We start from the raw sequence: 16,068 nt of genomic DNA, 5'->3' as shown, positions 1-16,068 counted from the left end.
CTAAAAGAATACGTGCAAAAAAACCCTAAAAGAAGTTGCAAAAACTTTAATGTACTGTATTAGCCAGTAACCTGAAACCAAAATAACTTTATACAATGTATTACCCCTTTTTATTCAAAATGAATATTTGAAATCTTTTTCTTCATAAGAAGTTGTTATTAATTCCACACTTCACAATCTAATTTTGCTTCCTAAACAACAGCTCCAGTAATCCTGTCCTAAACTCCATCAATCCCTCCCCACTTCCCAGCCGTGATCCTAAAATAGCTTAGTAAGCTCTTCAAATGAGGCTTCATTAATTTTGCGGAACGTACCAGAGGACATTCACTAGTGCTGTATATCTAGAGTTTCTGTGGAGTCAATTAAAATACAGCTACATTTTTCTGAATAAGCGAAGCATATTTTTTATGACAGCATAACCTTTTTCTCCAGTCGTGTTTACTTCCCACTTCATAAAATTCAGGGATCTGTAATGAATTTCTCAGACATTACTGAGGATTAGTAAAGTTCTTTTGTGTTTCCTTTAGGCTTAATTTAGAACTTTCCTTATGCCTTCTACATTTTTATTACAAAATAGTTTCATTTGATTAAATATAAATCTCTTACATGGGTTTTTAATAACATGAAAAAATCAGCACTTAATCTAGTCAATCTCTTATTAAATAGTGGGAAATTTGGAACCTTTTTAAAAAAAAAATCAAGGCTTATGTAGTTATTGTGTATTTCTCAGTAATTTTGCAGGCATTGATACAAACAGATACAAAGCCTTTTTCATAAAAACCACAATTAATTTTATAATTTTTTTTTTTTTCCAGTTCAGGTGTAGTTGATTATTTTTCTTAAGGAAAATTATAAATCAAGTAAGTGTTAGAAGGAAAAAAATACAACTGTTCATCCCACAGTGTTTTAACTGTTCTACAAATGGATCTGTTTAGCTTTAACCCTCCTTTGCTAAAATACAGCTTATGTGACGATCTGGTATTCTGTGGCCCAGCACTGATCACACAGGACATGGACTGTCTTAAGATATAATATGTATCTTTGTCAATCCAGTTACCAGAGATACAGAATACCACAGAAGTTTTGCTAGAATCTCTTCTAAGGATATACGTGAATATGGTGTCCAGAAAAAGCTTTTTTCTTTAAAAAAGTTTACTTTGGTATATGGCCCTTTCCATTGTGAATGTGGTTGGACCTTGAAGTGTCAGTGACGGTGATATCTAGGTGAGAGCGGTTTTACATTCAAGATGTCACTTCATTCACAGCAGTCCCATTGGATATGTTTTTGTCACAGAAAATGTTTGCATTTTAATGAAGCGGTATTTTTGAATGAGGTGAACATGGTATAGGGCATAAAGAGATATTTGTGAAGCTCATGAAGCAAATCAACAAAGCTAGATATTATGAGTGCAATTCTTCTCTCAGTTTTGTTTGAATATTGTAATTAAGATATTCTAAGGACTTTGATATGCTGGTTTTCTCTATTGATACACTAAATACTCAGTGTGTTTGCTAACTGTTAATGCCTTTGTTGTTGCAGATACATCAGTGGTGTATAAAAATAGGAATGGACATGTTGTTGAACTGAATGTAGAAACAAATACAACTACATTATTATTGGAAAATACAACTTTTGTAAGTAATATATATTATTTACTCATTTCTTAGTGGAAGTCTGCTAACATTTTTTCCCACAACAGGAGTCAGAGAGTATAATATTTAAAGGTTACAGAAAATACATTTATAACCTAGACTAGATTATATATAAATGGAAAGTATAATCCATTCTTCTGTCAGTGCATGATTTCTGGCTGAAGCTATTTGTTGTTTTATTCAACCTACATGTAAATAACGGAGATGTTGAAGAGTATGTTGTTGGCTGTAGTCAATGCTTTGTTCAGGCCATTTGAAGGATCATGCCTGGCATATGTGCTGGTGAATCTACCTGATGTCTATTATAATAAGAGATTTCATAAAATGGGAGAATGCTACTCAAAATGTTGAGAGCTTTTCACTATTAGAAAAGGGGAAAAGTGTTAAAAAAATCTTATGAAGATTTTCCTTTAAGCAATTAAATATGCAAAGAAAAATGTATTTCCCAGTCCTGTTAATCTCTGGCTTACTTGTTCCTCTGTGCTTTAATGGCAAACTAGATGGTTGGGGATTACCTCTTGACCACTAAATAGTAAATACATGAGTAGTTTGCATATGTTTCTGACTAGCAGTAATTGTTGAAAAATGCTTTAATGCCTTAGTCTACATTTTCTTTTGCTTTGCTTGGTGCTATTATTCTCAGTGATACCACTTACATCCTATCCTGTCATTCTCTTTTATCAGGGTTTTGCAGTATAAATGTGTGGCTTGTCAATCTTTCCTCAAAAATACTCCATACAGACCACTGGTTGCTATTGTTAATCCCTGTATTTTTAATTTAGTAAAATCTTTTGCACCTGCAGACCCAAAAGGATGACTCATTTTCATCAGCGGTCTTTGGCAAAGGCTGATTTTATTCCTGGTCTGTTCCTGGCCTTTGCTGATACAGATTCCTCCTTTCAAAGCATAAAGCCCCCGGTGACCTTTTCTTCTAACTCTTCAAACTAGAAAGAGGAGAGTAGAAAGAAGTTCAGGAGAAAGAACTTGACGCTGACTTCCTAGGTCAATGTAAGGATGAAGGAGAAGGGAGGAGAGAATTGTATTTTAATGGCGTGTGTGTGAAGCTCCCTTTCTGTAAGCTGCACCCTTCCATATGTTGGGATGGTCCTCAGGATACCTCTTAGCCCAAGAAAGGCTGGAAGATACAATTAAAAGTGGGTGAAAAGGTGAATTTCTGTCAAGAACAAACCACAAAGTATTGCAGAAGCATTTTCCCTCGTGTGTGTGTGTGAGCGATTGGCTGGCTAAGTAGAGCATTAACTGTGTAGGCCTATGTATTGCCTTCAGTGTATAACTTGAATGCAAGCAGCTGCTTGGACATCCCTGGCTATAAAACTTGACTGTAATGATAAGGCTTGAGTTTCCTCACAGACAAATTCATACACTTTTGGCTGCAAGTATTTGGCTCATGCGATGTCAAATGTAATGCCAGCATGACAAGCTATTCAGGCCGTTATGCTAAACCACTCTTGCCAAGTAATGATGGATCAGTGTGGACAGGCTGCTTCACACTGCGAGCATCGCCTTTTTTCACAAAATTGCTCATCTCTGTGCTTTTTATCCTTAAGTTTATCCTTAAGTCACGCAGACTGAGAGTGTAGATACCTGCTCTTAATTACGAATGTGGGAAGCTGATACAAAATGGATGATATTCAAGCAACCATTTAACAATTACGTATGGAGAAGAGACGAATAAAAACATCAGTGTATTTTTTCCGGCAAAGGTGCTCTCTGTACAGTCAAAAGTTAAGTGTGTTAGAAGTAATTAAAGTGAATTCCAGCAATGATTATTCATATGGCAGTAGAATAAAAAGCTGAAAACAGAGCAGAAGACTCAGTAAGTCTGTTGGTGTACGTTTGGCAGAGCAACGGGAAATGTTGCTGTGCCGAGTTGTCTGTTGACAAGGTGGCCAGCGATCCTAACAGGAGATCATAACATTACAGAGGCAGACTGTATGGCTGAAATCAAAAGCTGTTCTGTTCTTCTAAGCTTCACTGTCCCCAAATTCGCACTGCTAAATGTACTCTTCCAAAGTTAGACACCTGGATCATTAATCAAACATTTTCCTCGCTCAATGTCACGTCTGCTTAATCACTGGTGCATAATTAGAATGGTGCTGGTTTAATGACTCTGCAGAGATGTCTTGTATTAATAAAAAATATAGCACAGATCCAACATCGGCAGTGGCAACGCAAGTTCCTTCATTCTTCCCTATCAAAGGGTTTTAGTCATGGAAGAGTCACCTTTCGATGGGAGTTATTAGTCTGCTTTCAGGCTGCATTCCCTCTCCTGTTTGCCTCTCTGCTCAAGCAGCCCACGGAAGTGGCAGGTTTTTCTTAGTAATGTTGACAATTGTCCATTGAAAATTGAACTGCCATTATAAACTCATTGTGCAGAGGCAAGGGGCTAGTAATGACTCTTTGTCACTACTGATTGGGCTGTATTTGAACCAGCAGCTCAGAAGAGATTTGCTTTTTTCCTCATGACTAATCCCCTGAAGCAGTCTTCCATGGTGTACAGATCACTGGCTCTTCTTTTGCATCTTAGGACTGCCATGTTTGTGCAAAGTACATTTCCTTTATCCTTCTTTGTGTTGTCTAAAAGTCAGATAGCCCTACTGAAGAGCTTCTATGCTCACTATGTATGTGTATCAGCAAAAAATCAGACTGCAGTTTTTTAAAAAACATATATATGTTGCATGTATAAAAGAATATAACCCTTTAAAAAGAATCATGCACCTGGAAAGAAGAAAGGCTAGTGTTTTGTCATTCTAAGATGGCCATTCCTCTTCCATAGGGAAGTATCTATCCCAAGTTCCTGAATTAAAGGGTTTTTTTCCTAGTTTCATTAGGTTTTATTCAGAAGTAGAAGAAATAACTGCACTTCATTTGTCCTTTTCAAATGGAATCCTTTTCTATAATCAATCTATTTGTAAAACAATCTGGCCTTTATATAATTAAACTATCAGCAAAGCAATATTATGGATAACAAGTGCAGTGACATAAGTGAAAAGAGTAGTTTGTAAAGCACAAAGAATATATATTAGCATCTCTAGATATCATAATTTAAAGATGTTTTCTAATACATATTTGTCCTCTGAGTGTATTTGCGTAGTGCATCCTGTTTAAGCTGTCTAATAAACAGTTAATATTCTGAGCCAGCAGCATATAAATGTTAACAGCTGGAGGCTGGGCAAGTCTTCTATTAAATGGAGCCAAAAAAAGCCCTAGACATTAATCACTATGTGGCATCCTGATGTTTGCGATGCTGCCTCGATATGTGATTACAATATGTTCTCCATCATCTATCCGAGGTACCCATCACCATGATCGTAAGTGACATGGCTACCAGTTTTTCAGGATTTAGCGATACTTTATTACACATTACAGTTCCAAAATAAGTAACAGTATGCCACATTTATCTAAGTAATTTCAGTGTCTAACAAGGATTTTATTTATTCTTTTTGCCATCAACTATTACATAAAGTCATTAAGAGCAGGTTACCGGTTCACACACAACCCAGCCACAAGATCTGGCTAAGCTGGAAGGAGAGCATGGAGGACCACATGGATTGTTTTGCTCAGAGGAGGTTGTCCATCTGGTCCCTTATCATGCTTCTAGCTCAGCCTCTCTAGTCTGTTTTACAATCCTTAAACCCAACCCAAAATGAAAAAAGCAAACATGGAGATGAGAGAAAACCTGTGTAGGGACTGCGTGTTCTATTATGGTACTTTCCAAATGTGTTGAATCCTCTGAAAGAAACCTTCAGAAATTTTGCCTTCATTTCTCCCTCTTAAAAAAGCTGCAATAATTATGAAAGTGGTAAGACTGTTATTTGTTAGCCCTCATTTCACTGCTTTTGTGGTGGATGTATGCAAAATTATTCAGATACCATGCATACACCCTAACAAACACTCAGTCCGGGATCCTGGGTCAGAATCTAGCATGACTCTAAGCTTAAACCTTTTGGGTGTAGATGGTGGGATAGATTTTGAATTATCAAATAAGAGGCTATTGCAATGCCTGACGATACAAGGATAATTGCTTTCAGTTTGGAAACTCTAGAATGGTGTCTTGTATTTACAACAGCTTCCCACCAACTGTATGCTTTGGAATCTTGCAAAACCCAGCAATTCCTGACTTGCTCTGCCCCTTGATTTCAGTACCTTTCCACAACTCTTTTCAAGCTCAAGGGGAAACTGCATCCTCATGCACAGCAAACAAATCTTCCTAAGTTGCAAAACTGTTTCCAGGGGCTTGCCAGGAGTATACCCTAGAGTATGTTGTATTGTCATATTACTGTGGACCATCTTTTACAGAAGGATGGAGAGAGAAGGATTACTTCTTGCTGCCTGATAATTAAGGGATGGCGTCAGAGGGGTGAGCAGAGCAGGAGTAGTCTTGGCTCATGAATCATGATTAGGCTGTGGCAGCCCAGCTGTGAAACCCCTGTGGAGGCCTTGCATCCAAAGCAGAGGAGGAGAGTTCTACTCAGAGCAGAGCTTTTGCAGGGACTTTTTGTGCTGTTTTACGGAGCGTTGTTCATAAACAGCCCTTCTTGTTGATAGTTATTTTTCATGGGGTTTTTTTTGTTTCTGTTCCCCACCACACCGCCTTCCTCTTTCGATGGGAAACTCAGTGCAGCATCTTAATGCAATTATAGTTCCTTTGTTGATTAATGTAGATTTAATTGCAAGAGCAGTTTACATGCTTATATTTTAAGAGCCTTGCGTAAGAGATTAATGAAACGGTGAATAATGGTAAATACATTAAACAACATTATATAACCACATAAATATTAGTAATTGTTGCAACACTGGACATTTTAATGACCCACACATGTTGTAAATAGGTGGTTATGAACATTGTAACATTATCTCTCCTCTCCCATGCTCCTCTAAATGTTAAATAACCCCCTCAGCAAAACCTTTTTGGTAGAGAGGTTTTTATGAGTTAGGGTTTATTGTTGCAGTGCACCACTGCGCATAGAGATGGGAAAGCCTGACAGATGGAAGGGTTTGCAGTCACTGTGCTTTGGTGGTGGCCATTAGTTTTTGTCCAAATGAAGGAGGTTTAAACACACAAAATGTGGGGGACCAGTACTCCAAACTGTCAAGTTAGTGTAGCTCTGTGTGGGATCTCTCTAAAAAATACTCCTGATGAGAACATTCCTTGATACAGAAAATAGTTAAGGGTTAATTTTACCAAAGATGGGGAATGGTGGGGAGAAAACTTTGTGATTTACTGGTTAGAAGTTAATTTTTACTAGGGAGGCAATGGTGCAAGGCTCCTGTGAGCTGCACAGGTCTGCTCATGCTTATTTTGTATCCTACACCTCCTCATGTGAGTGAACATATCTTGGGACTGCAAGAGGAGTTTCAGGTGGGTTTGCAGGATTTGATTTGTGTCTGAGAACCACCCATACAGGATCGCCATTGTCCATAGGGTAGAGTTCAGCTTAGATCATGTTTTAAGGCACGTTCATCTTTTGTACTGCATAGGAAACCTGAGTGTTAACAGTTACAACACATAGCATTGCAGAATTTTGGAATCTAGATTAAATGCTCAGGTGCCACAAGAAATGATGCATTAAGAAATGTAACCTTGGAAACCCAAGTTTTTCAATGTTCTAATTATTATGCATTTTCTTAATTACAACCTGACTCTCTTCTCAGAGGTCCCCTGTTTTTACTGTTATGAGGATTGCTCTTTTGCAAGGCTTCACTCTCAGCTGCTGTCTCATTTAACCTCCCTTTGGTCCATCTTCTTTCAGTCACAGCAGTGGTAAAGGAAGGAAAATCCCATTTTTCCCTTGATTGCTGGTACAACCAGAGGAAACTGCTACATGCCAAATGCCTTTTCATTTTGCAGCTAATGTAATTCTGTCTGAATTCCTCTTATGCATTGCCATTTCGTCAATGCCTGTCTGATAAGTTGAGCTGAATACCTACGAATGCTAATGAACTTCCATACATCACTGTTCAGTTATACCATTAAGTTAAAATTCTCATACAGATGTAGGTATGTGATATGGGGAGATGCATAATTTCCTAAACAGTAGTATGCCACCAGGCTTTAAAGTAACATTCTAGAAGTCTTGAAATATTTTATCCTGGATGAATAACAAAAATTTTTAAAGCCTAGATGTGTGTAAAGTGAGAACTAAACAACCATTGGAAAGGATACTAATAAGAGTGTGGAAGATACATGTTTCTGGGAAAAGTAGAAGTACAAGAAACCGAAACAGAAGGAGGGGTAAAACTAAAGGAAAAAACCCACCAACAATAACAAAGTAAACTCCACAAAAGTGAAAATTTCCTCTGATTGGTTTAACTGTGGTGTACTATTTGACTTAAAACTATCCAACTGGAACTATGGAAAAAGAGTACTACAAAGTGTTTGACAGGTGTTAAGGATACATTCTTACAGCTCTAGGCTAGACTATATTATAGGTAACTTCCATCTGTCTGCTCTGTGGCATATTTTTGAAAGACTATAAGGCACTGATTTAAACATTATAGTAGTTAAAATCCACAAAAATAGTAAACCCAACATTTTATAGTAGGTGAAAGAATAGAGCAAAGATGAAGGGAGTAGCCAGTACATCAGTGACTCGGAATCAGGCTTTCAGAAAACAGAAGAAATAAAAGGGAGCTGATACTGAGGGGCCCTTGCTGAGGATGCAGTACCTAAACCCAGCCTAAAACTTGTCTTAAACACAATCATAATAGGCATTGCTGTTAAAAGCAAAACACATAAAATGCAAAATGCAAAAAATAAATAAATAAATTATCAATGCAAAATATTTACATTGGAAATCAAACTTTAGAATATATAGTTCATCAGACATTTGTTTTCCATTTTATTCATCCATATGGAAAGGTGGAAAATAAGTCAACTGTGTGTGTGTTTGGGTTGTGTCCCTTATTTTTATTTGTTTCAGAATCACTTTTTCTTTTGCATTCACTCTTATTGTCTCAAGCTGTTCTCATCTTCTTTTCTTTCCATGCAAAACTATGTTTATCAAGACATATTTGGAATGTGGATGAGAGAAGGAAAGCTTCAGCTGGAAAGCTGAAGGGAAGAAGACTCTTTAAATGCACTGTGTCCTTTTGCCTCCATTTGGTTCCTACCCTTGTGATCTATGGTGGCAGTGAGACTAGCAGTCATTGCTTGTTCATGGGATCGTCACATCAGCCATCACTGTCAGGAGAAGAATTAAAACTCTTATCACGTGAGGTATTTCAAAGAAAGTTAGAAATGCAAAATTTAATACGGTTAGGTCTAATTATACAGGATCATTCTTTCATGTTGGAAAAAGTGAAATGATGTCAAATTTAGCAGTATAGGAAAAACGGATGACAGATTTGTGAATTAAGAAGGGAGGACAGTGTACAGGTGTTTAAAAAGCATTTTTTTTTGGCTCAGAATTATACAACAGTGAAAATGCAACTAATTTAGGGATAACAGCAATTTATCTAGTCAAAATGTTTTCTAGTGGCACATAGCTGATGGTTTTGTATGGATTTTACGTCTTTATGTGGCTAGATAGAACTGACAAATATCAGGGACTTAAGGAAATTACTTTCCCTTTTTCCTTCTCTTCTGCCTTTCCTGTGTTGTGGTTCGGAAAGGGGATAAGGATATATACATCTCGAGTGCTCAGAGGAGCACTGTGTTGAATTACCCCCAGTCTCCTAACTAGCTGATACTGTGCAGCGATGCAGAGGGAAACCAGCCCTGCTTCTGCATCCAGGGACCATGCCTAATTAGCTAGCTGTATTTCTCCCTGTTTCAGAGCTTATTTGTCCAGAGCTACATTTCTTATAGATCAAGCACAGATAAACCATAGAGGCATAGTCATAAGGGGCAGCATTTAGTTCTGTCTTCCTCAACGAAGGCAGGCTCAACAGCTCTTGACAAAGCAAGGAGCTTGAAAAGTTGCAGATATGCAGACATGATAGCGGAACAAGCATCCTCCATATTTTTGATAACAAGACACCCGAGGTTTTTTAATTCCCAGTGTTTCCAATATGATATTTTTCCAACACTTTCTTTAAAACTCAAAAATATACCCTCCTGAGAAGAGAACAAACCCTTGGGGTCAGAGTCTTCACAAACTTCTTTTTAATGAATAAATATATCTGATCCCTGTAGTGAATGTCCCAATAGACAATCTCCCAAGGGCTCGAGGGGCATATATCTCACCTCCTATAGCAGGGACTGAAACTTTCCTTTAAACCCATCACCATCTGACCTCATCTCTTCAGTCATGGAGTCAGGCAGCTGTTATTGATGAAATACCTTAGACATGTTTATAAGGAAAAGCTGATATCTGTCTTCTGTTTGAGTGGACTCACAGATTGTGAGCTTCCTTGCCATGTTAGGCAGGAGGAAGGAGTCAGGTGATTTATTTATATTTTTTTTCCTTTTGTTAATCTAGAAGGGCTTCTTCGGTGCATACAAGTAGACAGTTTCTGAATTTATTGCCAAAATTGTTTTGTCTTTATCAAAAAAACCCCAAAACAGAACTCTGAGGACATTGAAATTACTTTTAAGTGACCTTAAGTCACTTAAATATCTCTGAAATTCTATTAGAATTAAACATATACTTCCTTAAAGACTTGATTGTAAATCCAACTTAAAAAATGGGTTAATTATGTTTTTATGATAATTTAAAGAAATCAGCATTGCTATCAAATTTGGCAATGAGCATATGATTTCTGCTGGTCTAATTTTTATTTTCAAGTTTAAGTGAAACATTTAAAAGAATGAAAAAGCCTTATGCTCCTTTTAACAACAATAATGCCATTATACCAACAAAAAGAAAACTGTTTTGCCAAAACCAATACCTGCAATCGAGAGATTATGGCTTATTGGCATTGCCTGTACTCCATGTGTCTGAGGCATTTCTGGAGGCAAACAGAATTTTGCAGGTGAGTGCAAACTGAATGAACAAGGTCATCTTTGATAGTACTCAAATTATTTTAAATCCCCAAGACTCTATACTTGGATATAGAATATGTGAGTAGCTCGTGCTGGTGTTGCCTCGAGCTGCCAATAGTTTGCAGCTGAGCCACTCAGGTGTGTGCATTAAGTGCACCATTACTTTTGTGGTGGCATAATCAGTGACTGAAGTTTCTTACTAAATGCATGAAATGGTGAGCACCGCACTCCCTGCGAATGAATTTGGAAAGCTGCCTGGATTATATATTGCTGAAGACTGAGGTAGTGGGGCAATAATTAATAAACTGCTAGAAAGCAGAGAAGTTTCACATCTAAAATGTTTTCAGCGATGTGCCAAGAAAAGGCAATGTTACTCATAAATTAACATAGTCTCTGCTTAAAGATGATTAACTCATAAAAGCTAGTTTGAGCACAGTAGAAATCTGTTCTGAATGCTTTGTAGATACAAAAAGATGCTTTTAGGGTTTTTTTTTCTCATCTTTCCTCAAGTTTGCAGATTTATCTTCTGACTTTTGATACTGTCATGCTCTTGCATCGAACTAATACACAGTTTATCTTCAAAACTAATTTTTTCCCTTTGATTTTTTTTGGATAGTTTTATTTTAATTATATTACCTAGGAACCTGAGTTTAATCTGTATATCAAAACATAGCATCTTCTCAGTCTATTGTTGGAAGGTTAGCTTTTTTTTTTTTTTTTGAAAGGAATAACTCCTTAGCTACTTTCAGTGTATTACTTTGTGACTTCCGCTTTGTGTACCTTAAACCCCTGTGGAATTTATTAGTTTAGCAGTGGGATTAGGCTAAACAGAACAGGATGCTTAAAAAGTAAAATAAGGGAAAGCCTTCCTTTGAATAGTGGATAGATCTTGTTCTGCATAGCTATTTGTTTATTTTCTTTCATCTTGTACCTTTGTGGTTCTGTTATTCTTTTTTTCTATCCTACTTTTTCTATTCTTACCTGCATTTTTCACTACTTCTCCCTTTTCCTTTCATTCTGCAAACAGATGTCTTGAGATTCATTTAAAATTATTTCCTTCAGTGCCCTTTAAAGCACATTCTTATCTTCCTCATGCATTAGATGCATTAAATTCTTTCTGACATCAACATTACCCCTTGATTAAATTACAGCCCTGAATTCAATTGGGTGTCATGTAGTCTTGGATAGATGTAAAGCAATATTAGTATTATAATGCTACCTTATGTTTCACTTTGCTTTCCACTAAGCATTTTCTTTCTTACAAGAAAAGAGTTTTCCTTTAGTGCAGGTTGTCTTGCGAAATGTTTATGTATGTGGCATTAAAAGAAAAGCAATAGAGACATAGTGCACACCTATTCTTTTTCTTGTCTGTTATCTTTAAGCCTAACCTAGTGATGAATCTCCCTTATAATCATTCCTGAAGTACACACCAACCAAAGTGTCTTCCTTCATCCTCTGTAAATGAATTGGTTATAGTTGTTATTCTTGAGTTTAGTGCTTGCAATCATGATAAAAAACTCATCAGCTTCTTAATTGGTATTTAGTGTTGAAGCCAGACTCATCTGTTGCTATTGTACTGATACCAGCAAATTAGACTAAGAATTGAGTCCTTCTTTTGTGACAATTACATAGGTCTTCTAAACCAGATCTGTCTTATGAATGGAAAGTTTTTAAATTAACTATAAGAAAAATTTGAAAAAATGATCCTTCTTATAGCAAACTCACTTCTATTGTTACTTCATTTTAGGTAACATTCAAAGCATCAAGATACTCTGTTTCACCAGACTTAAGATTTGTTCTTCTTGCATATGATGTTAAACAGGTAAGCCAACTATTCATAATCAAAGACCCTCTAAGCTAAAATTCTGAAACCCTTGTTGTTTTGTGTATTTCATCTGCAATTTCACATAATATGATACGATTCATGTACTTGATTTCTCTCCCCAAACCTTCTGATGTAATGATAGTGAAGGCTCTCAGTTGAGGTAAATTGCCATGGCTCCTCTGAACTGTCATGCCGGTTTTTGTAGTACAGGTTTCATAACCCTTAAAGTGTTCTGTTACTAGCTGATTATGTGAAAGCCTATCTTTTGATGTTCCTTCTGTTTTAAACAGCTGTATGTGTCATTTATGGACTATACTAAAAAAAAATCTAGGCTGCTTCGTGTCATGGAAGTTTTATTGTTGGCTTCAGTAGTCTGAAACCTGATAGTCTGAAAGTCTCTTGAACTATATAATGCAGTGTGTTCTTTGTTTCTCATAGCATTTAGAGAAATTTTTATAAGCTATTATGTTGTCAAAAAGAGTTTCAATCAATAATACCATATAGAGTTTTCTAAAATAAATCTTTGAACACAAACAAAAATTGTTTTAATTAATTTCCTCTGTGCATATTGGTGTTTGTATAAAAACTGTGATTAAAATATGAAACTATTCTTCATTACCGAATAGTTCTGGATTGATAGACTTAGTGATTATTCAAGCAAGTTTGGGTTGTTTTGTTGGGTTTTTTTTTTGTTGGTGGGGTTTGTTGTTGTTGTTTTGATTTTTTTTTTTTGAACAGTAAAATTTACAAATACCTGTTAATACCTGTGACCTAAATTTCAGAAGTCAATGTCCAGAAATGAGAAAAGATTACTATTATGATATTATACTACAGTATGGTAGTTATTGGTTTGTGTTGGTAACTGATAATACAATTGCTGTGTGTTGTGGATTGACATTCTTAGAACAATAAAATATTCATTCCCACGTCAGTATACAAACCTTTCCGGCCTCCTGGTAACGTTACTGTACTGATCTGTATGCCTGCAGCTTTAACAATTATATCTGCAAACTGGAAAACGTGCTGAAACCCGATCTGAAACATTCTGAAGGCATTGATGTAAAATGATTCATTTACTTGGTACTACATCCAAGCAGGGTTTTCTTCTACCAGTTCTAGTGGATTCAGGATCAAGCACTTTTTATGATATGCATATATCAATAAACCAGGAAAGAGCTGCTGTTCAGTTCACTGTTTTTATTGTGAAGGGTTCCAGTTTGATTCCTGTCTGAAAAATACTTGCTCCTTGCTGTTTCCCTTCTTGATTGCTGTTTAGTGTGTAGAAGAGTTTAATGATCCCTTATACTGACTTAATTTCCTCATTTGATCTATTGAAATTTTCATTTTGGATGGGTTTGTTTGTTTGGGATTTTCTTAGTAATAGCATATATAGCTGATATAGAAAAATAAGGGAAACATGAAAGTATCCATCACACTTTATTGCATCTAAATGTGGTAACATCAGGGATGAATCCTTGCCCCACAGTAAAGATGGTCCATTGACATGCAAATTGCTTTCAATGCATGCTGAATATATCACTTTGCAGTAGAATTCCCTTTGCGTATTTCATTCTTGGTTTTGTTGCAAAAAGAAACTTTTCTTCCTTTGACAGTCCAGTTGCTGGTAGTTCCTTAGAGGGATGAGGTTTGCAGCATTTACATCTTGCATCTAGCCATTCCCTCTATTCGAGCATATTGACAAGAAGTAATTAAAATGAGAAATGAACAGGGTTTGGCAAGTAATTTGTGGTGGTGGTCCTGGATGGCTTTGGATGAGGCTTGTGATGCTTACTCTTGAGTGCTCCAGCTGGGCTTATGGCTTTCAAACCAGAAACATACTGTGATTTTTGCGTCCTCTAAAAGTGGTGGTGACGATGCTAAAATTGGATAATAGCTGGATGTTGTCAGTTAGATGTAAATAACAATAATGTCATTGAAGGCTGTTACCTCCTGAGAAGAATTTGTTGCTTAGGGTGTAAGGGAAAATAAACAAAAAGTGTAAACCAATTCTTTCAGATGTTACAAAATAATATTACTGTGTATATGTGGTAAAAAACCTTTTTTCCTCCAAATTTTCTGATTCTTGGCATATTTGTTAGGCTGGTGAAGCACTTCTTTTTTTCTCAAAATCTGTTGGGGAAAAGGTAAGCAATGCCTTGGAAAGCCTCTTTATTTCTGCATAACTAATGCTTTGAATAACATGAAGGGTTAAGTTACTGTTCATTCTTCTTGAGCCTTCTCAATTTTTTTTCTTATTGGGTCTAGATGAAAGGAAATCCACCTGTCTACCTTACTTCTTCCCTTGGCTGTTAACTATAAATTATTATATTTATTACCTATAAAATTAAATAGAATAACTTAATTTGAGATTTTCAAATTAGTTTCAGTAGAAGCAGTCCAGATTCTTTCTTCCTATCTCATTTGAGTGTAACCTTACAAAACTGAGGATTTGCTTATTGTCATGTGTTACAACAATAATACCCAATACAAGGAACTGCACGTAACTTGTTGTTAGCATTTAGTTGATCTTGCCATCTGCTGTAAATTACAGCAAACCCCTGGACTTTACTACCTATGTTTGCCCTTTATTTTTCCCCTTTGTTATGATTTGGGTATATAATTGCAGTGTAACGTATTTGATGGGATTTCTGCTTTTGTGGACTGTCAAGGCTTTGGGTTTTTAAAATTATAATGGTTGTTTACATACATTAATCTGTGTTCTTTGCAACCTACAGTAATACAGCTGGAACAGATTTATTAATCAACAGTTTTATAAATAAGCTAGTGTGTTTCAGCTGAACAGATTGGAGAAAAATAGAGACAAATGTTTCTTCAAGACATTTTGTCATGAAATTGTAATTAGAAACAAGGTTATTTTGGCATTTGGATTAAAAATAAATGTTGAGTTAAATTAAATAGTTGAATATTTATTTTACTGTTGTCAGCACTTTCTTTAATCTATTTTATGCTTGGAATGGCAAACTTTAATTAAATTTGCAGTTGTTTCAGCACAATTAAGAATGTCCTCTATGCGTAACGGGACATAAATCTGCATGAAAATAAGCCATCTTTGAATACAAAAGTAATAATTGAATGAATCATTTAAATCATGCTTAATAGAAGGAACAAAACCATTTCATGTGGTATAGCAGCTGTTTTGGTGTAACTCTATAAACTTCGTATGGAAGAAAACTCCTTTGCTAAGGAATTCAAAGTGTTGTAAATTGATTTCTGGACATCAGATTCCCTCCATCTGTGTTGAAGCAGGTCACAGAACGCAAGCCAGTGTTAGTGACATAAGCACTGTGGCTGCCTGGCTTTTTCTTTTTTAACAGAAGGCTGTAGCAATTTTAGAGGTACTTTCTGTGTGCTCTTTGCGGTAGTACTCCATAGTTCTCCACACTTCTGAAACGCTTTCATCAATTCTCCAAGTTTTTTGACTTTGCCAAAACTTGCATGGATCGACTGTGTGTAGTTCAGACTTTCTGTCACTCACCATAATTTGGTCGGCATCACTGAAAAAGTCTCATTTTGCAAAGCAACAGATCAGTAAGTAGGAACTAATTTGAGAAATGAACATACACATTCTTGCTGAATGTCCTGCCATCCCGATTCTTCTGGGACAGTGTGAACACAGCAGCAG

At 36.3% G+C, this 16,068-nt stretch overlaps 1 protein-coding gene across 1 annotated transcript in view; it reads left to right on the top strand.

The window, feature by feature from the left end:
* DPP10 (dipeptidyl peptidase like 10) overlaps positions 1 to 16,068 on the top strand; it is a 292,219-nt gene that overhangs the window by 137,071 nt on the left and 139,080 nt on the right. Inside the window, exons 4-5 of the mRNA XM_075757159.1 lie at positions 1,541 to 1,635; positions 12,348 to 12,422. Of these exons, the coding sequence (XP_075613274.1) occupies positions 1,541 to 1,635; positions 12,348 to 12,422 (170 nt within the window). The remainder of the gene's footprint in view (positions 1 to 1,540; positions 1,636 to 12,347; positions 12,423 to 16,068) is intronic.

This window comes from Balearica regulorum, chromosome 6 (genome assembly GCF_011004875.1).
Source record: "Balearica regulorum gibbericeps isolate bBalReg1 chromosome 6, bBalReg1.pri, whole genome shotgun sequence".
Classification (NCBI taxonomy): Eukaryota; Metazoa; Chordata; class Aves; order Gruiformes; family Gruidae; genus Balearica; species Balearica regulorum.
The sequence above is the reverse complement of the archived record's forward strand: the minus strand, read 5'-3'. Positions and strand labels throughout refer to the sequence as shown.